This window comes from Cygnus atratus, chromosome 11 (genome assembly GCF_013377495.2).
Source record: "Cygnus atratus isolate AKBS03 ecotype Queensland, Australia chromosome 11, CAtr_DNAZoo_HiC_assembly, whole genome shotgun sequence".
Lineage (NCBI taxonomy): Eukaryota > Metazoa > Chordata > Aves > Anseriformes > Anatidae > Cygnus > Cygnus atratus.
In genome coordinates this window covers 19,117,262-19,144,967 of record NC_066372.1, presented here as the reverse complement: position 1 = coordinate 19,144,967, position 27,706 = coordinate 19,117,262, and the positions used below count along the sequence as shown (strand labels likewise).

Sequence of the window (27,706 nt, the reverse complement as noted above, 5' to 3'; positions counted from 1 at the left end):
GATGTCACTGATGTCATTTGCAAAACGTGGACTGAATTTAGAGATGCTCTGAAGAGATAGCTACCCCTGCTCCTGAGTCCTGCTACTGCCACTCAGGACACTGCCCGTACACAGGAGCAAAAGCATCCAAAATCTGTGGTTCCTGGGGGAAACAAGCCCTGTAAAGCACACTGTCTTTTGTTTCCCTTGGAGTTACTGATCCTGACAAGCTGTACTTGGGGCCAGTCAGGCTCTGGAGCCTGTTCACCATGCTGATGCAGTCCCTGGAGCTTCTACAAGCTCACGATGGCTGCATATGATAAATGCTTGCATGGTGGCAGCCAGGAAGACAGCTGGGGAACAGGAGCAGAGTTTGTGCAAAAGGTCAGGGACAGCGCAGAAATTCAGATGTTACCGAGAGGCCAACAGAGCCAGTTCAGCCCAGAGCAAATTCTTCCCTCCACTAAATGAGCAAACCTTTAATGTGGAGCAGATGCAGTGACGTCTTCTTTCCTTGCTGGCTGACTCCACCACACTCAGAGTGCACCATCAGGAGAGCCACACATTGCATGTTTTGCAAAGTGTTTTCATCAGGCTTCTGGACAAGTTTGCAGGGTTAGCAACCTGGTACATCAAGCTCTGGTTTTGTTCTGAAAAGAGAAAATAGTTACCATCCAATTCTAGTATTTTTTTTTCCCTCAGACAAACAACACAAAAGGCTTTGAGATGTCATCGAAGGGATGACTTTGCTGCTGCTGCTGATGACAGGGAGTTGTGTTTGTGGAGAACATGGGCCAATGGATTAAGTGCAGTAGGGAACCGCTATGGCTGTAGGGCTGGACCCTGCCCTCTCCCTCTGCTTCGGTCCTGGACACCATTTCCAAAAACGGGTCGCTCTGAGTGGTGACAAGCAGGAGCGAGACCCTGAGGCAGACACAAGGAAAACATCCCCTACCATTAGCGCAGGCTGTGCTGGCCAGCTGGGACCTGTGAGGGGAGAACTGTGAGGGGAGATATGTGAGGAAGACACCTCAGAAGAGACTTGTGAGGGGATGCCCATGAGCGAAGACCCCTCAGAGAAGGTCCGTGATGCAGCCCCAGTGAGGGGAGACTGGTGATGGGGGACCCATGAGGGGAGACCCCTCAGAAGAGACCTCTGAGGGGAGAACCATGAGGGAAGATCCCTCAGAGGAGGTCCGTGAGGCAGCTTTGGTGAGTGAACAGTGCTGAGGGGACACCCATGAGGGCAGACCCCTCAGAGGAGATCCATGCAGCAGCTAACGAGGGGAGACCCGCGAGGGGTCCCCCTGACCCCACACAGGATGGGTGCTGAGATACCCCTCGCTGACACCGACTCCCACCCGCACTGCTGCCTCCCCCCGGCCGGGAGGGAAGTCCCCACAGCCCTGCCAGCCCCGGAGCCGTGTCAGCCCGGTCCCGGCCGGCCCCATCGCGGCGCTGCGGGCGGATGCACAAGATGGCGCAAGGCGCTGCCCGCCCCCGCCCGCCGGCGGCCCCGCTCCCTCAGCGCCGCCCCCCCGGCCCCCTGCCCGCCCGCCCGCCCGCCCGGCGCGGCGGCGTGCTCGCACGGAGGGGAGCTGCGCTGAAATCCGCTTTTTGGCTTTTTCACCCCCGTTTTTTTTCCCCCCCCCCCCCCCCCCCTTCCTCTTCCCCCCCCCCCCCGCCTTCTCAAGCGGAGGGAGGATCTCTGCCTCGCCTCCTCCCTTCCCCTCCCGCCCCGGCTGCTCCCTCCCCGTGGGGCGCAGGGAGGCGAGCCCGCCCGGGATGCCATGGCTCCGCCGGGCTCCGCGCTGCCCGCCTGCCTCCTGGGGCTGCTGCTGCTCGCCTGCCGCGGAGGTAAGGGCGGGGAGCGACGGGTGGGGGACCGGGATCCATCGCCGCTGTCTGTCCGTCCGTCCGTCCGTCCTTCGGCACCCCCTTTTGGGGAGCGGGGACACCCAACGCACAGCCCCGACCCCAAGCCCTGCAGCGGGGTCCCGGACCTTCTGCTGCTCCCAACCCCTTGACCGTCCCCAGCCGCCACCGTCCCTGCTCGCAGCCCATCCCCGTGGCCTCGGCCCCCCGGTGGGGCCAAGGGGGCTCCGAAAGCTCCGGGTGTCGAAGCGTGGAGGTGTGCCACGGCCCCCCATCACCGGTGGCGGTAGCATCCCTCTGTGGGATGGAGTCCCACCATCACCTGTGGTGGAAGCATCCCTCGGTGGGTGAGGTGTTGGAGGGGGACGGTGGCGTCTGTGGGGACCGCGCTGCCCTCAGCACTGGGGAGGGACGGGGTGGTTGTGGTGGCGGTGGCCTGGCTTCGGGTCCATGCCTGGGGAGCCCACACGAAGCCATCACCGGCAACGCGAGCGGGAGACGGCGCCCGCTTGGACGAGCCGCGTTGGCCAGCGGTAGGTGGTGGCTGCCCACAGGGACGTGGGGCTGCGAGCTGCTGAACCTCCAAGCATCGAGCTCTCACGTAACGCCCAGCTCGGTTTCCTTCAGCCACAACCGGTAACACCACCCACCGGACCAGGGCCGAGCTACAAAAACATCAAAAGGTTTTTTTTTTTCCCTGGACCTACGAGCCCTGCTGATAAATCGCAGTGTTTTCGCTCTGCCGGCAATGCTGCTTAATTATGGGGCTAATCTGAGAGGGATGCTGAGAAAGATGCTGTGCTGTAGCAAAATATTCCTGTGCCTCCTGCCCTCTCTTCGCTTACCAGCCTTATAAAAAAAAGCAGGAATTGTTTTAAAAACGTACGAGCAGCCCAGCAGGGTCAGAGGGAGAAAAGCGTGTGTTAGATTAATTAATCAGAGGTTTGCTGCCTGATATGAGGGGTGTTTAAGAAACCGGGCTGGGGGCTCTTCCCATAATAAATCTCGCCACGTGGTCTGTGGCAGCCACAGCGAGGAGAAGCCGGTGTAACTCGGAAAATAGAAGTTGTCCGTGGAGCGGCTGTAACGAGGCGGGTCTCGTTGCTCTGTTGGGATACCGCAGTGCAACGGGGATAGATGAAAAAGTACTTTTTTTGGGGAGGGGAAAGGTTGGGAGAAGGAGGTTTTGAAAGCAAAACTTTGATGAGCCGAGTGTGTGTCTAGCTTATCGCCTGCTGCTGTCGGAATTGCCCCGCGTGCTCGTTTACGCTGCGACTTGGCAAGGCTTAGGGGGGTGTTTTGCTGGCCCCGCTGCTGACCGCTTGGCTGCGCATTAAAAGTTTTTCTGGTCTGAGGTTTCCCCCCTGCCCTCGGTGGGTTTCTGCACCGTAGGTGCGGTTAGCAGCGGCGTGACGCCGTCTCTGGGCTCTGCTGCATTTAATGAAGCCCCCGCGCCGATGTCAGTCAGTGTTGGAGCAGAAAGGCTGGGCAGGGGGTGTACGGGGACGGATGCTGTGCTCTGGGGACAGGTTCTGTGCTCTGGGGACGGATGCTGTCCCTTTCCATGCGGGATGCTCGCTGCCCTGCTCCTCGGGACGCGGCGCTCGGCTCCCACCCGTGCGGCTCTCCCGAAGCGCAGGCGTGGGAGCTGGTCAGCGTGCCGGAGGGGGCTCGGCAGCGAGACACTATTTTCTTTTTTTTTTTTTTTTTTTTTCCTTTTAATTTCCTGGAGCTCTTTGTTCTGGGTGGTGGACAGTTTTTGTCTGTTATTGCTGAGCCCGGCATTCAAAGGCAGGCATAGGAATACCAGAGGCTCCCGGCTCTGCTCAGTAACAGCCTTGGAATTAAGCGTCGTCATTTATATTTAAGTAGACTTAACTTCTAAATTATTGAAGCTCTAAGCTTTCACTAATTCCTGCTCTGCGTGGCTCTGTGTTCTTGTTTCTAGATTCAAAAAAAAAAAAAAAAAAAAAAAAAAAAAAAAAGATTGCCATCTCCTAAACCAGTGTAATACCCCCTATTTTTCCTTCATATACCTAGAGGTTATCTGGTGTCACTTCCCCAGGAAAGCTCAAAGCTGCTGCATGAAATTCAGTGTTTGGGCTCTGCCTCTCTCGGGGGGTTCGACGGGAGGAGCTCGGGGAGCGGTGCCGGGCGCGAGGCTCGGCGGGTGCGAGTGTGCCGCTGCCACGCACGCGTCCGCTGGGGCCACCGCCGCCAAGCTTCCCGCTGGGAGCACTGAAAAGCCGCCCGAAAGAAAGGGAGAGGGGGCAGCTTGGTCCCCTCCCCATCCTCCCTGCCACCCCCGGCACGGGGAATGGAAAATCCTGAGCTAATCACGTTGCTCCTCTTCTTATGACTGTCAGGCTTTGGGCTGGCACGGCACGAGCCCTGTGCTTGTTTAGGAGCTGGCGGTGGCAGAGGGTCCCCGGTCCCGCTGACAGCCCAGGTCCCCCTCCTCTCTTTCCTGCTCCAGCCTGGTTTTATCCGAGTGCCCCAGTGCAACCAGCCCGCCTCGGGCCAGCGTGGAGCAGCTCAGCAGCAGAACTTTTGGGCAGAGAGCTGCAAAACTGCTCTCACGGCGTGCGTGCAAACAAGGAAGCCTCTCGCCTTCCCTTCTGCCTGTGTGAACTTTCCTTTCCTTGGCTTCCCTCCTCCTGCGGGGTTGTGTCACGGTGCTGGAGCTGAGCACACGCTTCATTCCATTGCCTGCGACGGGGCTGGGGCAGAAGATGCTTTCCTCCGTGCCCCCTTCCCCCAGCCTTTATTTCTTCGTGCTTTGCACCCCTGGATATTGTCCTTTTATTTGATCTAAGCAAACAACGCAGGAGCCCCCCTCTGCAGATCAACAATTCCCATCTACATCAATAACGTCGGGCAGGAACAGGAATAGTCCGTTCAAAATTACTTTGAAATCACAAACTTATTTGAACTTTACTGGAGCTTTTAGTTTTACAGAGTTTAGAAACTAATAAATTACGTAGCAGGGCTCATGAAAATCTACCCGAGTCCGCTTATCCAAAAGAATATGCAACGTTTTGCTTTTGCAAGAAAATAAAAATAATTGTTTACACATGTTCAGGAGTCATTGGCAAGCATATAAAACGGACGGTTAAGGAGGCGAACATGTCAATAATTGCGCTTTAAGGGAAAAGAGAGGCAAGCAGGCGAGCGCACCAAGGAAGGCGCGCAGCGTACCGGTCTGGCCTCGCTCTTATATCAGATGTCGCTGCTGCGTCGCGCCCTCTGCTCAAGAGGACCCTGGTCCCTTAACAACCCAGCCCCGCTCCCGCGGTGGTAATTTAAAACCAGAGTTTCAGGGCAGAGTCGAGGATTTGCTGCCTTTTTATTATTTTTTTATTTGCGCACGCGATGAAGCTCACCGCGAGTCGGGAGGACGCGGGCTGCGGCGGGTGACGGCTGCGTGCAAAGATGCTGTCGCACGAGGATCTTTGCTGCTGAAACCCGAGTGTATGTGAAACGGGAGAGAAGTGCTAGGGGGATGGCTCTGGTTTTAGAGCTAGCAGGTTTTTCCTTCTGGTTTTGGAGCTAGCTTCCTGGGGAAGGCTCTGGTTTTGGAGCTGGCAGGGGCCCGCGCTTCCAAGTCGCAGGACGGGAGGTGAGGGGGCAGAGGGAAAGGCAAGTGACGGGAGGGAGCTGGCTGCTGCCTTGGAATCCTCTGGGTGAGAGTTTCAAAGGTTTTAACGTGCACAGAAACTTCTCTTCCTCCAGAAGGGCCTTGCCTTTCCTTCCCTTGCTCACCGGCCAGTCCTGCCCCCAGCCCTCAAGCCGCATTCCCAGGGCGATGCGATGGGGCTGCTGAGTTTTGGCTGCGGGGAGCCAGCTCTGCGCACAGCATTTCCCTTCTCGGCCGCTGCCTTTGCCGTCCTGGCGCACGCGGTGCTTTCCTGCTCCGGATTTGTGGCGCTGATGCCCTCTGCGGTGAGGCTGTGATCTGGTCAGGGCTGCGAAACACGTGGGGAGTGCAAATAACAACGCGTCCTACGCTCGGGCTGCTGCCCTGCTCTCCGGCTGCCTCGCCGTGCACGGAGCTACGGCGGGCAATTCGCTCGGAAAAGGGTCTGTGCCCTTTGCAGCCTCACCGACGGGTTTCACCCCGCTTGCTTCAGAGATGGGGGAGCCCACGAGGACTCGGAGCTCGTCCTGGAAAGGGGTCTTTGTGCTGGGAACGCTTCCTGCTTCCGCGCCGTATTTAACGAGCGACCTCCTGGGATTTGCCCGGTCTGGTCTCAAACATCTGAAAATTATTTGGGGCCGTTTCTCTGCCTCTTTGGGCTGCGTTTGCTAAAACCTCGGCATCAGGTGGCCGAGAGGTCGGTTACCCTCACAAAGCCTCCTGCAATCCCCTCACGAGTGGATGTGGTTTGTGCGCGCTGATGGACAAATCACTTCGTGTAACCTCTGTCCGAAAGGAAAGGGACTAAAATAACCTGAGCTAGTAAACGTTACTGCCAGCAAGGTGGTGGGCATGTTACAGCCTATTTCTCTTCTCTAAACGTACGCTTTTCTGGATGCCCTAAAGAGCCAATTTGCACTTTCCTGCAGTGCAGCGCCCTTCTCCTTAGGGTCTGGGTCAGCCTCGAGGAGATTTAAGGGGGCACCAGCTGGATTTTTAGGTTGCCAATTTCGTCCTTCTGAAACCTGTTTGGAGAGCATCTTGCAGGCCTAGATAGCTGTTCCTTCCATCTCCTTGCATTTGCAGAAGTGTTTAAAGAAAACACCAACAAAAAAAAAAAACAACAAAAAACGGGAGTCATTTCCCATTGGGCTGTCCCAACACACACCCGCGTTTTCTGTCCTAACGCCGACCCGCTGCCCACTGCCCAAACCCCGCTTCTGGGCTCGTGGGAGCCCCAGGGACGCTTTCTTGTGATTTTTATTGCAGCAGGACCTTGGTGGAGGCCAGGCTCGCTGGCGGCTCGCTGCTGATTTATGCGGCGTTACGCTGGGAACAAACGCGGTAAATCAGGAGAGGGCAAGCAAGACCCTTCTGCCCGCGAGAGGCTGCGTGTGGGTGGGTGTTGGAGTGACACGGGAGGAGCTGGGGCTGCTGGCGTCTCCCCGCCGAGCTGGAACGGGCAGCGAGGGCCTGGCTGCTCCCACAACGTCTCGTTTTAATGACCTGGGCATCACCCGTGGGGACCACGTGCTGCTGGGGCTGAGGGGTACAGGGGGACGAGCCCAGGTCTGGCTCGGGCTATTTGCGATGGGAGCAGCGAGATCAGCCGCTCTGTCTTGCAGGAGAACAGGATGGGAAGCCAAAACCGAATGGAAAAGGACAATGCTAGGGTATGAGCAAGTTCTTTTGAAGCTTTGAACATGAATCACAGTGTCAAGTAAAAAATAATTAAACTTTTTTTTTTTTAAATGTACTTCAAAGTGTCTTTTAAGCTTCCCATTAATTCCAAGTTCTTTCTCTCAGCGCTAAATAAATCTCTCGGTTCAAAAGCACAAGTGCTAATTGGTTTCTCTGAGTACGCCTGTCTGCTTGATCAATAGGGGAAGGAGTTTTTGTTAAATATTTGCACGTATAGCCTCATATTGTATTGCTCAGGGAGATGGTAAATGTTTCTCCAAAGGAGACTTGTAGGATGAGGATTCCAATAATTTTCTCGTGGCCTTTATGTCACAGCCAATAACGCTTCCTCCCTCCGTCCTGCTGCAGAAGTAAAGCAATTTTCCCTCGTGTGCTGCCTGGTGCAGCCTGAGAGGAGCTGACCCTGTCCCTGCGTGGCACCCCTGTGCTGAGCAGGCAGTGCTGGGAGCCTTGGAGCCCTTCTGGAGGTGCCCGGGACGCCGCGTGGGATGAGGCAGGTTTGGGTACGCAGCCAGCAGCTGGGGCAGGACGGGGCTCCTAGTGTCCCTGTGAGCGCACACAGCCTCAGTGGCTTCCTCTCCCTCGCAATTAATTGCACTTTTACTGTTTCCATGTGCCTTCCGAGTGTCATTTACTTCCAATTTCATCGTTCGTGCGCCTCGCTGCTAAGTGCAATCAGATATTTGTGCTAACGGAGCTGGCTCCCCGTCTCCGCTGTTACCTCCTGGCTGTGCGTGATCTCCCTCGGCGCTTCTGGAGCACACGCTCCTCGTGGTGCCAGCAGCCTTCACCTCCTGCCTCGGGCATCCTCAGCCAGCGTCCCCATCCCTTCGACCCTCATCATCCCATGGAGGCAGGGATCTGCATTTGGGGTCCGTCCTGGGGACCCGGAGCCCCACGGTGCCAGTCTTGGGAGGCCAAACCCCAGCGTCTCTGTTCGAAGCCCAGTCCTCGAAAACCATTTTCGGTGTGGGTAATCCCAGGCAGTGGCACTTCCCAGTGTGGCCAAAGGGCTGCAGGGGGATGTTTAGGAAGGGACAAGGAACCTGTAAGGTGCCCAATTCCTACCGTGCCTTGCACCCAGCTTTTTCCAGAGCAGCTGTGCACAGACCATAGGTTTGTGGGCCAGTTTCTTATTCCTCCTCTTCCTGGTGCGTAGCGCTGGGTGACGCAGCATCCTAGAGCCTCATTTTTTCTCTTTTTTGAGAAAAACTTCCCGGAACGTGATGCTGCACCCTGTAAACTTTGCAGAGTAGGACACCGAGGCCCTTGAGGACCAAAGCGGAGTTTTTCAAGGCGATTTAGGATCTATCTGCTTAACGATACAACTTAGGCAGCTTTAGGGTGTGCAGTGTGCCAGGGAAAGGCTTTGGGACTTTTGAAGGGCTCCTCCCCTTGTCTTTCAGCATCGAACTGTCTGGGGAGAAGAGAGACTTGGCCCAGAGTTGGTGTGGAAAGCCCGTGCCGGGCGCGTGTCTGAGGGCCCCGCTCCTAATTACGAGCGGCGTCGCTTCTGCTGCTCGAGCAGCCCGGAGTTAGGATGCAGACCGACTGTTTATGGAGGTAAACATGATTATCTCCAATCACAGGCCCTAATGACGGTTATTATAATGACAGCGATTGTGGGAAGGGCATGTAATTATGTTGATTCTTCCCTTTATTGTACATCTAATAATAAGCTATTTTATCTAAGAGTCCAGGGGAGCGGCGGAAAGACGGGGCATTTAATTCATTAGGGATTTTTCCTGATTGCCTGTTAGGTTAAATCCTGAAATCCCGGTCAATTTTATTGAGTCAGAAGCCCCCCTGGGCTACGCGGGGAGGCAGGAGGTGAGGGTCCTTACCCTGCCAACAGGGGATGGGGCCCCAGCACGTTAGGTGCTGTCGAGACTCTGGCCACTTTGCAGAAAAATGCGGAGCATTCGTCTAATTCCTTAATTTTTACCCCCAAAAAAAAGTAATTGGCGGGTTTGTGCTGGCCGCAGCGTACCTTGCGGAGAGGACCCCAGGGCTATCCCGTAAAAAAAAAAAACGAACCTGAAGTCACGCTGAGCGATGGATCACCGAGATGGCTGGAGCTCGCCTGACATTTTAAGGCTTAATGGGTTAATAAAGCGTGTGCTGGAGGTGTCCGTCACTAAGTAGGGTTTGCCCGTTCCCTGCACACGCTCATACCTTGACAGCAGCACCTTTGACCCGCCGAGCACTACCCCTGCCTTCTTTGTCTGCTCCGTCCATCTGCCTCGGCTCAGGTTGCACTCAGTGTTTATCCCCCGTAATCCAATTTAAGTTGCCGTAGAAAGCGATGGGGGTTTACGGAAAGAAAGGAAAAAATCTCACCGGGTTTGCAGAGCCAAAAAGACAGGCTTTTTTTTTTTTTTTTTTTCTTTTTTCCTTTTAGGCTGTCTCCTCTCATCTCTTTTATTTCTACCGTGCATTAACGCTCTCCCCCGTTACCCCAGCGCATCGGGATGCTGTCGGTGTCAGGGTCGGTCGGAGGCGGGTGTTGCAAAGGCTGTGCTGTGGCTGATGCTTGCCCAAAGACCTTGCCCACGTGTGCCCCAGTTCCTCCAGCAGCCGTGGAGTTGGTCCCTTGGAGCCTGTGGAAGAAGGAGAAGCTGCCCCGCAGGGCACAACTGCTGGAAGCCTCCTCCTCTTGGGGGCTGTAGCACAGGAGAGCAGCTAGAGAGGCTTTCCAGGGGTTCACATGAAATCCTACTTTTCGTACTCTCCTGGAATTTCCTCTCCGTTGCTCTCATTGATTAAAAAAAAATCGCCTCCGTCCCTGCATTTACACCCTTCGGATGTTTGTATGACTCCTGTTTCTCGGTCGCTTTTTTGTCTTCCGCGTCAGCATGTGTTTTGGGCTAATCTTTAAATAATAGCTCCATTTCCGTCATCCTCTGTGGTGCTTAATCATGCCTGTATGGCAAATTATACCCTAAAAAGGTGTGCTGGACCAAGTGAAGCGTAACACGCCACAGTGTTTAAGCATTTTGTTGGCAAAAGAAGAAAATTAGTACGTATCTGTGTGATGGCAAGCGAGGCTTTGCCCATTGTTGGTACAGACTCCGCAATAACTCCCATGCCCTGAGATTTCGAGGGCAAAGCCTTGGGAGGCAAAACATTCCCAAGAGTTTCTTGTTTTTCCGCAATGTTTTCCCTATCACCCATTAGCTGCTTTAGCAGTTGGCTCTCGCTTGGTCTTGCGGACGCGTTGCTGACTCCGTCCTTCTCTCTCCTCCCTGCCTTTTAGATTTTGGCCGTTCCTCCGAGCTGGCGTTCGTGGTGGAGCCCAGCGACGACATCGCGGTGCAGGAGCAGCCCTTGATCCTCTACTGCCAGGTGGAGGGCATCCAGCCCATCACCATCACGTGGCGGAAGAACGGCGCGATGATCGTGGACAGCGAGAACGCCTTCATGTTGGCCAACGGCTCGCTCTACGTCTCCCGCTTCCAGAGGGTCCGCGGGGACGGGTCCTCGGACGAAGGCGAGTACGACTGCATGGCGCAGAACCACTATGGGCTGGTGGTGAGCCGGAAAGCCAAGATCCAGGCAGCCAGTAAGTACGGGTTTCATCCCGGCTGCACCTCCTGGGGCAGCTCTTCTACGGTGCTACGTGCTCGGGGAGGGAGGCTTAAAGAAGGGAAGAGAAAGTGGTGTGGGAAAGCCGGTGTGGGGATCTGGCATCTAATCTCTGCGGTTGTCCAGCTGTGAAAGAAGAGCTAATCAGCCTTCTCAGGGGGAGAAAACTAAAAGCCAGCTTCTAGCAGTAAATCTGTCTCGGAGGGGTGAGTTACGGTAAAGTCATGGAGTGAAATAGTCCATGGTCCGTGTCTCTCCTGTGGTAGCTTTGGGAGCCCATCGGCTCTGCAGCACGGTCGGGCTCTGCTTGGCAGGCAGCACATCCTAAACCTTCAGCAAAGACCTTCTGAAGGTCATGGTTTCTTTCCTTTTGTTATTTAAGACAGGCAGTGTGGAGGCAGCAAGGTCTTATTTACTACCCAGTGTGGCAGTGCCTTTGGGGGCAAGGCTAACAACACCAGACAGATTGTCTGCTGGGGGAGCCTGGAGGAGGAGAGAGATGAAAATGTCAGCGAGGGAATGAAATTTAAAGGTGGGGGAGGAAGAATTACAGGGCTGGCTGTGACTCCAGCCCTGCGCAGAGCCCGGCTTAGCCCCTTGCACCTGGAAATGCTGCCGCAGCCGGAGCACTTGGCCCATTTGGGTCGTCTGATGATGGTTTCCCTGTGCCAGCTCTGGTTTCTGGGTTAAGTTTGTCCTGGGGTTGATGGCAGAGCTGAGGAGCTGTGACATGGTGGCTTCTGTCCCTGTTGTGGTGGTGGCTGGCTTTGCCCACACCATGTCTGCAGGCTGCGGAGGGGCTGCCACCAGCCCTTTTTGCATTGCACCAGAAGTTGCTGCTGGGCTTGATTTATATTCAGCGGGGATGTGGGTGTTCAGTATGGCCCCGAGAGCTGGCCAAACGCTGGTTTGTTAAATTAAGTTTTACTGAAGTGTTCCCCGACTTGTCTGAGAGGCGGCTGCCACTCTTCTCTGTGTGCAAGCCACTTACACCAGTTCCATTATGTCTGCTAACCACGCCGTGCTTTTTCGGTGCAAAGCCTACAGCAGAGTTTGGGGCCAGACCCAGGGTCCCCCGGCTGCAGTCCCCAGCCTGGGGGGCCGTTGGAGCGCAGCATCCCGCTCCCCGCAGCGCTGGGCCCGCTGGCAGCCCACCAAGGGAACACTTCAGCCCTTGTGTACAACAATTCCCGAGCGCATGAAGTGGCCATCTGCGAACCTAGCTTTTCAGTAGGGTAAGAAATGACATTGTCCAGGAGCCAAGGGCTTTGGGGCCGTGCCAGATTAGCAGCTGGATCTGAAACGTGTCCGTCTTGTGGTGCTAAACCTCGGAGCGCTTTTGGTGAACGGCTCTGGCATTGATGAGCTGGGAGCTGGCTGACGCACGAGCACAATGCCAGACTTCTGGGACCTGTGAACAGGAGACAGGAGAGCCAGAGGAGTTACCTTTGGGATAGCGGATTGTCGATAAACACTGCTATCTCGGCTCCTGCATCAATGTGTATGGGATGTCCTGTGTGGCCCGGAATAGCCTTTCCTTTTGTAGCTTCGTGTGAATCGAATTGAGAAAGGGATTGCGTTGAAAACGCTCTGGAGCCCATGCTGGCTTCAGGCTTGGTTTGTTGCCAGCCCTAGGGAAAGGGCTGGGGGAGGCCAGCACCAAACACAGGCACCTGGCCCCAACGCCACGTGCACCTGCTGGCAGCGGGACTGGAACAGGGGATGTTGTGGGCAGGCGTAACGCACGGCTCTGGCGTGTGCAAGCAAAGATGAGATCTCCCGAAAACGAACCACAGTTGTACCCTTGAGGCCCTGTGTCTTGGGCTCGCTGTACGCAAGTCATAGCGATTTTCCTTACCCCAGCTCCAGATAAGGGAGTCAAACAAGGTGGGGAAGGTCATTATCCCTGTTTTAGAGACGAGGGGACCATCGTGTTGAAGCCGTGGGTGCTGGCTGCCTGGAAGCAAAAACCCGAGTGCTGAGCAGACCTTTGCGGAGCAGAGTAAATACTGCGGGCGGGTAAAAGCTCATCCCGGTGCCGAGCTCTTCTTCTCCCCGAGCCTGACATCTGAACACAAAAGCAGAGGAGAAATAAAAACCTTTCGCAAACAAAAATCCTGAAAGTTGATCAAGGCCGTGCTACTGCGGAATAAAAGGGATCTGACGGAGCGGAGCCCCTCGAGAGCCCCGCTGCACTTTTCGCTGTCTTCAAAGGCGTGCCGTTGGTCTCGTATCACCGTTACAGCCCCTGGCTTCGGGTTATTGCCTGGAATATAATCTGCCTGGCTCGGAGGAATGTACATATTTGCATTCAGGAAATGTGGGTTGGATATCATATTTTTTTTTATGTTTCAAATTTACTTGGACGCTGGGCGCGGAGCAGAATTTAACTGGAAGAAGATGCTGCGCTCAGCTGCCGCGCGTGCGGCCCCGCTGGGCTCGCCGTGGGTGCGCGGGGCGGGCAGATTAGCCCGGCTTTGCAAGGAAGCCACAGGTTTGGCACAATCCGGAGACCGTGGAGCTGCAAAAATGTGCAGTTTTGCCATAGCGGTAGGTGAGATGTATGTAAAGGTGGGGAACGGGACAGCCTGTGTCGTCAGACCCAGCTTCCTCTGCTGCCTTAGGTGAGTCTTGTTGCTTTCCTGCCTCAGTTTCCGCATGGAGCGGGCACTTCTTAAAATCCTCCTGCTAGAAATTGGCTTGTGGAATTTTCTTAACTGCAATTCTTTGGAAATATCTGTATTTTGTCATTGGTAATCGAAGATTCTCAGCGGAGGAAAGTGCATCTTGGCTGTTTTGTGGATTGGTAGGTCATGTGCTAAACACCTTGATGATATTTTTGTACTGTAACCTCCTTTAGAACAAGTACAAGTGTGCAAGCAGCGTGTGCATGACCGAGTCGAGCAGAGGCCCTTGGCACTTCCATCCTCTGCCTGACGTGCTGCCTGGAACTTTTTCGGTCGCTGTTTGTGCGCCTGTTCAGGCCCTGGTGTGCTGTCAGCAGGCGGTGGAACGCGGCGTGTTTTTGTGATCCGACCAGGTTATTGAACACAGACCTTTCCCTAATGGCAGTTTCATAATTCCTCACGACTCCGGGCTGTCTTAATTTAAATCGGTTTGGTAGACAGCGTGTTCTCAGGTGGCAGGGAGTGCTGGCTGTGTCTGTGCCAGCAGCCAGTGCCTGCCTTTGCTGTCTGGGGGTGAAGACACCCCCGAGCAGTAAGCACTGGAGTCCAGCCCTTTGGAAGAGGGGCTCCCCAAAATGCAGCCACGTTTCTTCTCATCACCACCTTTTGCTTAACTCAGCCTTCCTCCACTCCGATCCCGCTGTCTCCTGGCGTTTCCAGCCTTTCTGCCAATGCTGTAATTTGACGGAGCCGGCTCCCCGTCATCATAAATCACAGCCCGGCCGGTGGAGTAGGACCCATTGATTCTATCACTCAATAACGAGCAGTTACCACTAATTGGAAATCACCATCAAACCGGGTATTGGATCAGGCTCCGCACGCATCCGGCCTGAGAGCAGCGATTGTCACCGTTTGATCTGGAGCTATTTTAAAAAAAAAAAAAAAGGAAGGTAAGTCAATCGTGTGGCTTAGATCCAGGGGTATTTCACAAAGCTTGGCGAAACGGGCCTGCCGGTACCTGAAATGCTGTGGGATGTGAGAGTGAAGCTGGAGAGGTCGGGGCTGGCAAAAAAGGCACTTTCCTTCTCATGTCTTGCCGCAGGGCACTGCTCTGTAGCCCTGCTTGACACCACACATCCCCCGTGCCTGTCACTGCTCCCTTACTCCCTTCCCCTTCTGCATCCTGCCCCAAATCCCGTTCCCCCCCAGCACATTGCCTGGCCATCCCCGGCCTCCCCCAGGACAGGGGCTCAGCTCTGCCGTCGTCCCGCAGCCCCCATCCCGGGGCTCTCCCTGCAAACACACACCAACCACCGTGACCCCTGGGCCAAGGGTCTCGAGGCCATTTGCAAAATAGAAAAAGGGGGCAGGTCTGCTGAATATGCATGCCTGCAAGTTGTTTTCCCTCGCTAAGCTGCCCAGCGAGGGGAGGAGGTTGGGAATCGCGGGGATTTTAAAGCAGCCAAGATCTTCCCATCGGTTCAGCTCCTCGGCGCGGAATACATTCAGGGTTTAACCTGCAGCCCCCTTTCCAGGCTCCGGGGTGGTGGGAAGAGCTGCTGAGCCCAAATAATGGCAGCATTTATAAGAGTGTAGAGACAAGAAGGAAGTCTAAAAGGATTAAGGAGAGACAAAGGGGGCTGATTATTTTATGGGTCACAATACAAGGCATTAGAGCGAGATCACAAAGGGATGTAATTACAAAAGAAGGCCATACTGGGGGGATCAAACCAGGATTAGAGTGGGAAATGTTTTTACACAGTTTTGTTCCACTCATTATGAAGTTAGCATTTGAAATTAAGGTTTAAATAAGGTGGCACCAAAGTTGTCCCCAAGGTATTTCCTGGGCAGTGCCACTGTTTGGACGCAGGGGCCCAGCTCCCAACGCGAAGTCACGCCGCGAGCGCACGGCTTTGCCGCTGGTTGTTCCTGCACGCACGGCGCCCGTACTGACAGCACGGCCCTGCCTTGTGCTTGTGCTTCCACCGAGGGAACCCGTTTCTGCAGCTGGGATCGGGATGCTTTTGTGAGGACAGGTTCCAGCGGCGTGAGGCACGTGCTGGAGGTAAAGGGATGCTTCAGAGGTGCTGGTTTGCTGCTCTGGAGCCGTGCTGGTGTTACTCCCAGGCTCTCGGGGCTGATGTTCACTTCCAGTTTGTCGCAGTGTAGCCCCCGGTGTTGCACGCCAAGTTTCTTGCGTCCACAAACAAAATTTGTATTTATTTTTCCGCCATTTTCTTTGCATTTCCTGCTCTTTCTTCTCAAATACTGAGGGGTGAGCCTGGCTTAGTCCGGTACCAGCGGTGTTTCTCTGCCTAATGCCTGTGCTTTGAATGCTCCCAGCTCTCAGTAAACCCAGAGCACATAGTGGGCTTGCAGCAGAGGTTCCCAGGGGGAAAAATACCCATGAGGGATTACTAAAAAAAAAAAAATAATAAAAATGGAGTGAAGCAAAAAGACCGAGAGAGGCTTGCATGGGAGGGAAATGAGTGGGTTATTTCTCTCCATCAGCTCTTTGGGCTGCCTCCAGGACACGCTGGCTGACGTGCCGCTGCCTCTCGCATCCCTCCTGTTGCAGCGTTTGGCCCTGCGTGTGCTGCAAAACAAATGTACAAATCTAGGAGCCGCCAGGGGGAACGGAGAGATGTGGCTGGAAATTTTAGTCGGTTTGGGGGATTAAAAGAGTTTGTCACTTACCACCCGCTGCCTTTCAGTGTCGGCGTGTAACAGCCAGAAGCCATCCTGAGACTCGAGCACATTATAAGGCCATATTTCTCTCGGCTGCTCGTTTCTTAGCAGTGTGAGAGTTATTTAAATATCATCGTGCACTTCTCCGCGAGGCTCCTAGCGGGGACGCGCCAACCTCAGCTCTGGCAGCGTTATCTCTCATACAGGGGGGTTTGCACTGCAGGCAGCAATGTCACTTAGTCATTTACGGAAAGCTCAGGGGAAATATATCAGAAGAATTTCATTAATGGCAGCACTGTTGAGTTATTTGTCTCAATTAACTCCGGGAGCACAGCTGAGGAAGTTCTGATGCCTCCGCCGCGCGCGGCTGCTCCCCGGCTCGCCGCCCGCGCTCCCCGCACCCTCCGGGGGTCCCAGGGGAGCCGCAGGCCACGGGGTGGGCACGGACACCCCCACACCAGCTGTTTGCACCCCCCCCCGTGTGCAAACTGCACCTGGGGGGCAGGCTGCTGCTGTTTCCCCTTTACCGGGGACCCCTGTTTGATGGGGACGTGCTTCATCGGCGCCTTCGCTTCCCTGCACGCCCGCCAAGAGGCGAACGCGGGGCCGGGGTGGTGCCGGTGCTCAGGTGCTGGGGGCTGTGTTTGTGCTGCCCTTCGCTGGCCAGGCTGGGAGTGGGAATCGACTTGCGGGGGCGTTTGGCCCGAGCAATCGATGCTCTCAGTGTCGTGGGTCGCAGCGAGTGCCTGCGAGGTAAAGGGACACGGCGCTGTGGCTGCCCCGGAGCTCTGGGCCTGCCCGTAGCTGAGTTACTGAGAACAGAAGTATCAGTAAATAAAGGGACATAGAAACCAGAGAGAAAGATAGGTGATTGTGTCAAGGGTGTGTGTTTTGTGCTGATCCCAGCTCGCAGCTGCCCGCTATGAGATCGGGATTCTGGGGACCCGATTTTTGAATGTTTGGGGTCTTTGGGTGCAGCAGCGAGATGAGCAAAGGCAGCTCTCCCAAATGTCCAGTCTCAGACGAGCTCCTGCCCAGGGACCAGAGCAGCTTCCCCAGGACAGCAGGTTGGGAACTGGTCCACGAGCTCCCCAGCACCGAGGGTTGCCAGATCCTGGCTCTTCTGCGCCAGTTTTGGGTTTACCCGCGGCCGCAGCCCTGTTGCTGGGAAGGGAAGCGGCTCCCGCTCCTCCTAGGCACGGCATATGGTTTTCAGAGAGGTTCTTGCTTTAAACCCAATTTTACAGTTGGGTTGACTGAGGCAAAAGGAGGTCAAACGATTCGCCTGAGGTCACTCAATAAGTGGCTCAGATTAAATCTCAACCCACGACGCTGCCCGTTCCCAGCGCTGGCTGTGCCGGCCGGACCAGATGGCCTTCTGAATGCGGCGTCAAGATCCTCGGCTTTTTCTCTACCTCATTGTTCTCCATTGTGGGCTTCTGAATGCAGGACCTTGAAAGTGAGAGTCATCTGGATTCGGCGAGTCCAAGTTATTCTGTTTAATGACACGGATTTGCAGGAGAGGGCTTAAACGCACCGCTTTGCTCCAGGGGTTGGAATTTTGCGGAGATTTACCTCTTTGCTTCGTTTTTTCTGACGTTAAAAGTCTCTCTGCTAAAATTGGTGCCCTCAGTGTTCAGCTGCCCCACTGCTACCTGTGCAGATTTGTCCACAGGGAGCTCTGGCCCTGGTCCCGGGGGTGATTCCCTGGGGGTTTTATCCCAGCTGCTGCCCTGCTCTGGGTTGTCTGTGCCTTCCCCCTGAGCTTGGTCCTGGGACGACACGAGGGGGTCAGTGCTGGCTGCTGGGGGATGCACGATGCCGTGTTCAGCTCCAGGAGGCTGCAGGTACTTGCGCCAGCTCTGGAAACACACATGGAAGTGCTGAAATCTGCCCCACGATCCTGCGGGGTGGCCCACACATTGCTCCCGACAGCAGTAGGGCCACAGATGCAGCCAAAGCAGTGCGAAAGGCGTCGCCGGACAAGCTCAATCCCAACCCTTTAAACCAAGGAGCTGCCCAGGAAAGCATCCGCATGGCTCCAAAACCTCCGTGGGAAAGCGGGAGGATTCATTCCCAGGACTTGTCCAGGAGCGGCGATGCTCGGGTGCGGGATCCTCCCGTGCCCCCGCATCCCTCTGCGGGACCGGCGCCGCTCCCAAGCCTCAGTAAGTTGGCACCTCTCGAGCACGCCGTGATTAATGGTGTTTTTTTGTCGGTCCTGAGAGGCCCCCATTATGTCCCTTTGATGCTGCGTTTCGCACTTAGCACTGTCACTGAGCTCAATGACTAATTTTCACAGGTCACGGAGAGGGACAATGGATCAGGCCACATTTGGAAGAAACAAATGAAATTTTCCTGCAACCGAGAGCACTAATTAAGAGCGAGGATCAATTTGGATGTACAAAAGAGATAGTTTTAGGCTGCTGGTGTGTAAATGAGCGGCGGTGCTGCGGGAGCAGAAAGGGCTGCGTGCGTGCATGCTTCAGCTGCAGCGTTGTACTGCACTTGGTCGGTACTTCTGTGCTTGTTCTCCGAGGGAAAACCGAGTATTTTCCTGCCTGCTGTGCCCAGGAGGGGCAGGGACAGCAAAACGTGCCAGGTTAGGTCGTTGTTGGTCCCAGGAAGATGTTTTTGGCCAGCAGCTGAGCGCATCGGGATGCATTCCCTCCCGTCTCTGCAGGCAGGATGGTGCCCACCCCGGCCTCAGGCTGAAGCTCTCCCTACCAGGGATGTGCTTTGCTGAGACTGCAAGGGAGCAGAAATTTGGAGGAGCAAGGCCAGAGCAAGGAGATCTGGGCAGGGGGATGGACCAGAGGGGGTGAGTGGAGGCTGGGGGCAAATAGGGCGTCAACGGGAGAGAGGGACAGTGAAATCCCACCGAGGAGGAGGCTGTGAACGAGGCAGGGAAAAGCTGAGGGTATGCTCGCTTGTTGGGTTCGTGGCTTCGCTGAGCATTGCAGACAGGATTCGTGTTTGCTGGCTCTTCACGTTGAAGGAGAAGCGAGAGCCAACGTGTATTTGGGGTAAGCTGGTTGTGGATGTCTAAGTCCCCAGGCCTTGCAGTTACAGTCAGATCATTTTGGTGGTAGAAATGCATCACGTTTGGTTTTGTTTGGATTTGCCTTGGGCGTAAAGGTAGGAGCATTAAGGGAGCATCCTTTAGCCAGGAGGATCCCCAGGGCGGCTGGCTTCCCACGAAGCAAAGGCTTCAGGAGGTGCTCGAAGCCAAGCAGATTCGTGGCGTTGAGCAAACCTACAAGGTGACCGGGCAGAAGCAGCACTCCCCTCCTTCCCCTCGTCCCTCAGTGTGGGTGCCCACTGCCATTTCTTCTCCCCGCAGCTCAGCATCTCCTCTGGCTCGCCCTGCAGCCGTCCCATCCCACAGGAGCTCGTGGCTTGGCTCCTGCACGGCCTCGGAGGCCCCTTGGGGGTTTCGGAGGTGGGGGTGCTCACGGGGAATTTTGTTTGTTCGCCCCAGCTCACCGTGGTTTCCCAGCGTGGTTTCTCAGCCCCAAATCCCCTCGGTGGTGGGAGCAGGAAGACCAGCAAAACTTCCTGCCCAGGCAAAAGAGGCTCCTGGCCACCCTGGGCTGGCAGATGAAGGATGACAACAAAAAACAGCTTTTAATTTTGTTTGGTAGCCAAAGAGCAAACAGCTTCCTTGTCCTTTGGGACAACTGTGGGTGTGCTGGACCTTTGCGAGGGCTCGAGCTCAGCAGGTGCCCAGCACCTATGTAAGCAATGGGGACTTGTCTGCATCCTAAGTACTGCATCTGGGAGCAAGTTTTAAGGACTCAGACATTTTTGGCCAACGCAGCCTGGTGGTTGATGCCTTGGGAAGCCTGGCTCCGCTGCTGGCATCCTGCTGACACCTCTCCCGACGGCTGCGTCCCCAGGAATGGGGGACGGAGGCTCCGGTGCTGCCCCTCTCCCCGTCCCTGCCCATCCCATTTGGGTTTGGGGTCTGTCGCCTCATCCTGCCTGTGCCGAGCTGGTGTCCGTGGGGTTCCCAGGTCCGGCTTTTCTGAGAGCTTTGTGTTTGTGTCCAACTGCCCCCAGGAACCAGCTGGGGGTTTGGAAGTTCTTTCAGAGGGAGGCAGCGATTTCTGCTCCATGTATTCATACCCCAAAGCCTCTTAGACAGCTAGTTATAAAAGCTAGCCTGGGTGTGTGTACGCAGAGGTGTCCGTGCACCCAGGGGCGAGTTTCTGGGGAATATGTGCAAAGCTTTCTGTTCTCACGTGTAGCTTGCTTCTGTCTGCAGCACCTCTGCAACTCACGCTGCCGCGTCCTGCGGGGGAAGCAGGATTTGGTCTTGCCCAGCACCCTGCCCAAGGGAAGGCCGCTTAATTTTCCTTTTGCTGACTGTGTGCCCCCCAGAATGAGAGATTACCTGGTCCTCCAAAGAGCGCTTCCAGCGTGCGGAGAAGTCTGGATGACTCACAACTTTTAATTAGCTCTCCTGACTGCGGCACGGATCCCTCCCTCCCTTCCAGAGGCGGTGATTAGAATTGCAATGAAGATAATCCAAACTGTGTGTGCAGGGCTTTCTGTAAGCGGAGAACAAAGCAGGACATCCATCTGGTGAGTGTGAGCCCATAATACCTTTCTGCTCATTTCTCCAGTGCAACGGGAGCTGTTTGGGACGGAAGCAGGCTCATTATTTTGGAAAGGCTTGCTGACATGCAGAGCAGGAATCTCAGAGGCACCGAAACCGCTGCTCGGGAAGGAGCAGTGCTTTCATTTTTAAGCCCACCTTTGCATTTCTCCTTGTTAAAACCCGTAGCAATGAGGAATACCAACCTCAGCGACTGATTAATGTGTGAATGAGAGACACCCTTAGTTTTAGCAAGGCTAATCAAAGCTGCAAGGGAGTTTTAGAAGATAGTGCAGGCGAGCTGAGCCTGTCCTGTAACAAACATCCCAGCAGCAGCAACGCGTTAGCTGTGCCCGGGTAATCTCAGAGGAGACAACCTCCTCTCCGAGTGCTGCTGCTTAAAATCTCCAGCTCTGCAGAGGACGGAGCTCCTGCCTTTAACACTTTGCCATCCCCTGGTGTGCTGCCTGTGGTGGGAGGCTCTCCCTGTGCCCCTGGGTCCACTCCCCGTGCTGGCAGAGAAACGCAGCGGCGAGCCCTCGGCCGTGGTGCTGCCCTGGCTTCACGGTCAGCTGGGTTTTGCCAGGCTGCTCCAGCGCGGCGAGAGGACGGGCACGTCGTGGCGGGGCCGCCACGGTGGGAAAGGAACAACAAAAAGCCGTTGTGGAGCCCGACACATGCTTCCCCCTGCCATGGCAACAAGTTCATCCTCCGGCCAGCGCAGGGCTCGGCTGCGACGTGGCGATGCGGCCGGGAGCCCGTCCAGCCTGCGGCATCCCCAGAAGAAGAGGCAGGAGGGATGGGGACGGCTTTCGTGCCCGCAAGGTGCAGGCTGCAAAATTCAGGCTGCTGCTTTCCTAGCCCAGAGGGATGGGAGCTGCTTTCCAGCCTCTGGGCAATCCTCTTGGGGTGCTGAGCACCGATGGCCCTCCAACGGAGGAGCCCAGGTCTAAGGAAGCGGTGATTGAACACGAGGAAGCCCTTCCCTTGTTAGGAGCTCCAAGCAGTAGCTCTAAAAATCCCCCCCTGCGTATCAGAGCGAGGTGCAGCTTGTGCTTTGAAGGCGATGTCTTTTCAAGCCTGGATCCCAGCTGCTGAAAGTGCTGCGAGCCGCGCGTGCTGGGAGGGTGCAGCTGGTGCAGCTCAAAGGGCAAATATTATCAGCTGTTGAATCGCAGAGATTTGAGACGTCACGCCAAGGGCTTTGCCTTCCGATGTTTGGATGCATGCTGTGAGATTCATAGGTGGAATGTTTCTGGAGAGCTGCTTTGCTTCTGTAGGAAAAGGCAGAAAAAAAAAGTGGAAAATAAATACAGTATGGTATTGACAGCTTCTAGCACTCGAGACCTGTGAGGCAAGCTGTCTCTCCCCTCCCAAAATTACAACGCTGGTTCTGAATTCTTGATGTTAAAAACCAACTAATTAATAGTTCCTTTAGATCATCTATTTTAGCTGCTCTGATACCCTGAAGTCCTGTCCCTGGCATATGTGATTCATTGAGAAAAAAGCTTGAAAGCATCACTTTCAACATAACGAGAGCGGAGGTTGATAGAGCTGCAAAACACTGAAAGTTGGGGCTTCACAGCGCTGCCAGACATCACAAGATCCTTGATGAAATGATGAGAGCTGGGAAAGCGGAATAAACTGCCGAGCGCCTTCCATTTTGGGCCCTTGTCATGTAAATAGGCTCCAATCTGCATGTCAGATCCCTTGGGTGAGCGAGCGTAATATAACATTAAAAATAAGGCAGCAAAGCCCCTAATGTGTGTGTTTTAGCTGTCTTTAAACAGGCAAAAAAAATATGCTTGGAGGAGCTGGGGTGGGCTGAGAGGGCTCCTCGTTACCGCTCCGCTCCTAATGCAAAGAGGTGGCTGTCGGGGCTTCAAGGAAAGTACTTTAATGCTACATAAATATAATTGCTTCGATGAAATGTCTTTAGCCTCCTGAGGGAAGTTGTAGGCTGCCGAGCCTTTAGATATGAATGGACGACTCCGTAATTGCTATTGTTTCGGAGACACATTAGGAGGGCCTAATGCTGATCACTTCTGGCATGTTGGGGAAGCGGCGCGATGGCAGTCCCACGCACCGCATCACTGCGGTCTGCGGGGTGGAAATCTGGCAATTGCTTCGGGACTGGAAGTTTCTTTCCTAATTAGATCGTGGGCTGGTGAATTTTACTTTTTTTTTTTTTTTTTTTTTCTTCCTTTTCCTGCTGGTATGCGGAGCGAAGGCGTCGAGCTCTTTGCAATTTAGGCTTCGGATAACGAGCCTGAAGGCAGCGCCTCGGAGGAGTGCAGAAGTGATGGGTTTGTGGCTCTGGTTGGGGCGCTCTCCTGACTCTGACGGGGGCCAAAATACCTGGTTCAGATAAAAGGCCGAGGCGTGGGCACTCGGAATATTTTAGCTTTTTAATACTGATAAGGGAAACGTTCTTGTACATGGGGTATGCTCCCATCTCTGCATGCAGCTATGTTTAAAAATCGGGTTCCGGGCTTCACGATAATTCCTAAAAGAGATTTGGGGTTGTCTCCTGGGCTTGGAGGCTGTAGGCATCACATTTTTCAGCTTTTCTGCGTGGCACTGGGGCCAGAAAGGCTAGTAGACCGTTCTGGCCTGGTAAGCAGCTAGGTGGGAGCTGCAAGCCCTTACCCCATCCTAGCGATTGTGGCTTCGGATGCGTTTTTCGTGGGAGCCAGAGGAAGCCAGCTCCCGAGAGGCAGCAGCATGGCCAGGGGGACTGGCACAGCCTTCGGCGTGGGGACGCAATTTTCATGCCATCGGCCGGCCACAGGACTGCTCCTCATCTTCCTACCGATGTTTCCCCTGCAGTGTGTAGCCTCAAGTGGTAAATCTTGGTCCTACTCGGGATTCATTCTCATTCTGGAGATTTTTACGGCTTTCAGAAACCTCAACTGTCGGGTTTTAAAGACTGTTTTCTTCCCATGGGCTTGTTGTTTTAAGGAAAGTGAGAGGAGTTGTGTAATCCCTGCCATACAATAGATAGCCCCAGACTAATAACACACAGTTTTTCACAGCAAACCCAATCCTGCCCGTGTAATCCTGCCTCCATCCTGGCTTGCTGTTAACCCAGACAACCATTACGTGACCGCTCCACATACAATGGCAGCTTTTTGCCCCAGAAAGGTGAGGAACGAGGGGCAGCGAGTCAAGGAAAATCCCAACTTAAATCGCCTTCTTGTGTCCTGGCAGCGCTTGGCTGAAATCCAATGACAATAAGGGCCCGACGTGCCAGAATTCGCAGGCAAATAACGCTTTTCCACCACAGCATCCCTGGGAGACCCCCCCCAGCAGCCGTCCGTGCTGCCACTCATCCCCTGGGCCCAAGGAAGCTGTTGGGGGGGGGGGACACGTCTCCGTGTTGTGACGGGGTGCGATGCAAACATGAGTGACAGGGTGACATTTTGACAGCTTGGCTTCAGGTTCCTCCTGCAAATGTAAATACGTTCATTTGAATCCAATTTACACAACCTCGAGTTTTTAATGGGGAGTAAATGGAGGATTGCTCAAAGGTGAATTGTGGGGATTTTTTTTTTTTAATCTGGAGATAGTTGGGGATTTTTTTATGGGTTTGGAGTCAAAATATCCTTAGCATTGTGGAGGTCGAAGTGGTTCCCATCCTCATTTGCTTCAATTACGTGTTTTTCCATCGAATTGCTTTGTTTTCTCCCAGCTTAATGCTAATCCCCATCTGAGTTGAGAGACAGGCAGCAATGAAGTTCATTAAATGTACCTATTGAGCAGCTGATAAAATTGAACCACAGGCCCATCCTCCTCAAATCAAGGACTCTTAACCAGCCAATAGTCCATTTTATCTTTTTCCTGAGGGCTCTAATCTGTTGCTCTTTCTCACTCGGAGACCTGCTGTATTTTTGCTGGGGCGAAGCCGCTGATTGTCTCATCAGGTGGGAGCGAGGGCAGCCGGATCACACCTCGAAGCGTGATTTATTTAGACAGGCTCAGCACCTTGGGGATTTCTTATTCCTCATTAACGTTCCTGGGGCTAAATCCTCCCTGAGATTCGGGTGAGTAAAGCTGGAAGGTGCAAACTCCAGCCCCAGCTGGGCTCCTGGGCCTCTGGAAGGAACGCAGCCGGCTCTCCGGGGGTGCTCATTTCTCCCCTATCTCTATTTGCTCAAGTGCTTGAGGCTTCCTTTGCAGTGAATTACCTGCTTTTGTCAAGCAAAGATGATCTCCATTTAGAGGTGGGTTTATTAGGCCTGCTGAACAGGGCAGACGTTCACTGGGGTCAGTGGGGGCTGCTTTGGCCCCGTGCTTGAAGGCCAGCTGGAGCCTTCAGCTGGTGCCCATCAGCATCATTGAGATGGCAGCAACACCTCAGGGGCCTGATGCTGAAGAAGTAAATCTCCTTAGGTGTGGCACGGCATTTTTGTTTGGGTCCTGCAGTCTGTGTCAGTTGCCTTCTGGCTGCTGGTCCTCAATGAGTTTCTGAAACACTGTCTATTTAAAGAAATAAGAATAGCAAATCTGTTCCCCTGCCTTTTTTTTTTTTTTCCCTTCTAAAATCTTTCTGTGCTCCTTGCAGTCCATGGCAGGAAAGTCTCCAGCAGTAACAAAGCGAGCTGTCTGTAAAGCAGCCAGGGAAGCTCCCCAGCATGCCTGATAGCGTATGGGATTTTTGACTGTGCAGCGCTCCGCTGCAGGGTCTGTAACTGGAGCAGGTGAGTTTTCTGCGCTAGGAGCTAGAAACCCTTAAAGCTTAACCACAGCAAGGAGATACAGAGATCATGCAGACCTTGCAGCTGCGGGTGTCCGGCCTCTGGCTGCCTCGAGCTCAGAGGTGAGCCGCGGCCTCCTGGCAGGGCGCTGGTTTCACCCCACGTTTTGTCCCTCTGTCCCCTGCGGCACAGGGCAGGTGTCCCCCCAGGGATGGAGGATGTCACCCAGGATTTCTAAGAAATAGCAGATTGCTTACTCCTCACTCTGAGACCTGTGAATGCCCGTGATGGATGCTAATTAAGAATCTGCTTCCTTCTTCTCAGTTTTAAGTGAAAGGGTGGCAAGGTAAAGTGGCAGGCAGACCTCGTTTATCTTAATGAGAAGGGTCAGGAGATTAATTGAGTTTTGGTTGGTGAGGGTGTTGGAGCCTACCCTGTGTTTGTTGGCAGGCATTTCTGTGGTGTGGGTGCACGGGGCTTTTCAGCAGGGTGCTGTGCCTACGTGGGATTTAGTGCCCATGGCCTCTGAAGTCTTCCTGAGGGAGAGAGGCTTCAGAAGAAACCCAAGAGACTTTCTAGTAAGTGTGTTGTGACTTTGTAAATGATTTAGATAACCATATCGTGAATTTTGCAGACTTTTCCCTGGGTGATTGTGTTGCATACATGTCTGTGATACGTGCTGCGCCACGCGATGGTCACTTTGAAGCTCTGCTGTAACAGTTCAGACATTTAGCCAATGTACTTAGGAAATACCAGCAAAAAACGTGACCGTTTTTACATTCCAGACTCTCACCTTGTACTTACCACTTCTGAGGTTTGTTTGACACGATGCTGACATATTTACAGTGTAGCCTTACTGTATATAGATGGAGTAATCAGCCAGTCACTCAGGGCTGCATCAGCCAGGCAGAAGTAAAGCTCCTTTTACTAGTTCACGTGCAGCTCCGTGCTGTGTGCATAACCTCATTTCTCAAGCCTGTTTCCTAGGTATTGAACGTAGACCTGAGCAACACCTACTCCTTAATGGGACAGGCTTCCAGCTGGCGTACATCAGCACAGCTCCAGCTGAGAACAGCCCCGTATCCACAAAGGAGGATGCCAAGATTAGCAAGGGAACGCTCTCGCAGGGCCAGCGAGGCAGGTGAATGCTATCACTGTCATTTTTCAGGGGGGACATGAAGGGATAGGAGGGGCAGGACAATGCCGAGACAGTCCAGAGCTCTGTTGCAGAGCTGATGTGGAGCGTGGAAGCCTTCAGCCCCTTGTTTGTGCCCTGCCTGGGGAGGAATTCAGACCTGCTCTGCTGGAGTCATTCATGCTTGTTCAAAGCCAGCATCAAAAGTTCCCATTCTATCTCGAAGCTTTTTAACGCACAAATGGTGAAAAGTTCATTAACTATTGCACTTAACCGACTTCAGTGCTTAAATGCTCTGTGTCTGTGAGCACCGAGAGCTGGGGGTACCTTTCAGGCTCTGTGAGGAGCGGGGATGTCACTGCCAGCTCTCCAAAGAGCCACGTCTGTGCTGGGACATAAATTCCGGTTGGCCCAGAATATTTTCATGTCATGCTCGATGGCCTGTGAGTGCTCTCTGCTCCTGCCTTGCTCCCCAGGTAGGTGGGCAGGATCAGGCCTTTTGGACGAGGGAAGCAGCGCTGTATTTTGTGCAGTGTGAGCGTGCAGCACCTCGTGTCACGGAGATGAATGTCTCTAAGGTCACCTGCAGATAAACCTTTGCTGGCTTCTTGCTCGTATGCACACCGTGTGTTCTGAGGCATTCAGCAGCTCTAACGGTGCTACTTAGCACAGGTTTTACTTCTCCACCACGCACAGTGTAGTGGGGCTGGGGTAAGGACTGTTCCCTGGAGTGAACCTCCTCCACTTGGGGACGTTACTTGGGTACGAGGCACCTTGCCCTGAGCTGGACTTGCAGGCAGCTCATAGCTCTTTTCCCAGTACACGGCCAGTGTGCAGCTGGAGATCCAGGCAGTTATTTTCCATCCATCCAGCCTTCTTTCCAACCTACTGCTACCCATGGGGAGAGAATTTTCTCCTCCTCCGGAGCGCGAGACCACATTGTTCCCAGCACCTGAGGCATGCAAAATCCCCTTGCCATCCTGGAGGAAGGGTCCAAGGGAAGCCACGGCTGATTAGAGAGGCCAGAGCAAAACACTGGCCCAGAAGCTCACTTGTGTTACTGTGCAGGGAGAGAAATTGTCCCCTCTGAAGAGCAGGGGACAGGCAGCTGCGGGGCTGCTAGCAACACGCTTGTACTTTGGGTTTGGTCTGATGCAGGAGCGGCTTGGAGGGGAGCACAGC

At 54.4% G+C, this 27,706-nt stretch overlaps 1 protein-coding gene across 1 annotated transcript in view; it reads left to right on the top strand.

The window, feature by feature from the left end:
* Positions 1-1,725: 1,725 nt before the first annotated feature.
* IGDCC3 (immunoglobulin superfamily DCC subclass member 3) overlaps positions 1,726-27,706 on the top strand; it is an 87,765-nt gene continuing 61,784 nt past the window's right edge. Inside the window, exons 1-2 of the mRNA XM_035554607.2 lie at positions 1,726-1,836; positions 10,449-10,754. Of these exons, the coding sequence (XP_035410500.1) occupies positions 1,770-1,836; positions 10,449-10,754 (373 nt within the window). The 5' untranslated portion in view covers positions 1,726-1,769. The remainder of the gene's footprint in view (positions 1,837-10,448; positions 10,755-27,706) is intronic.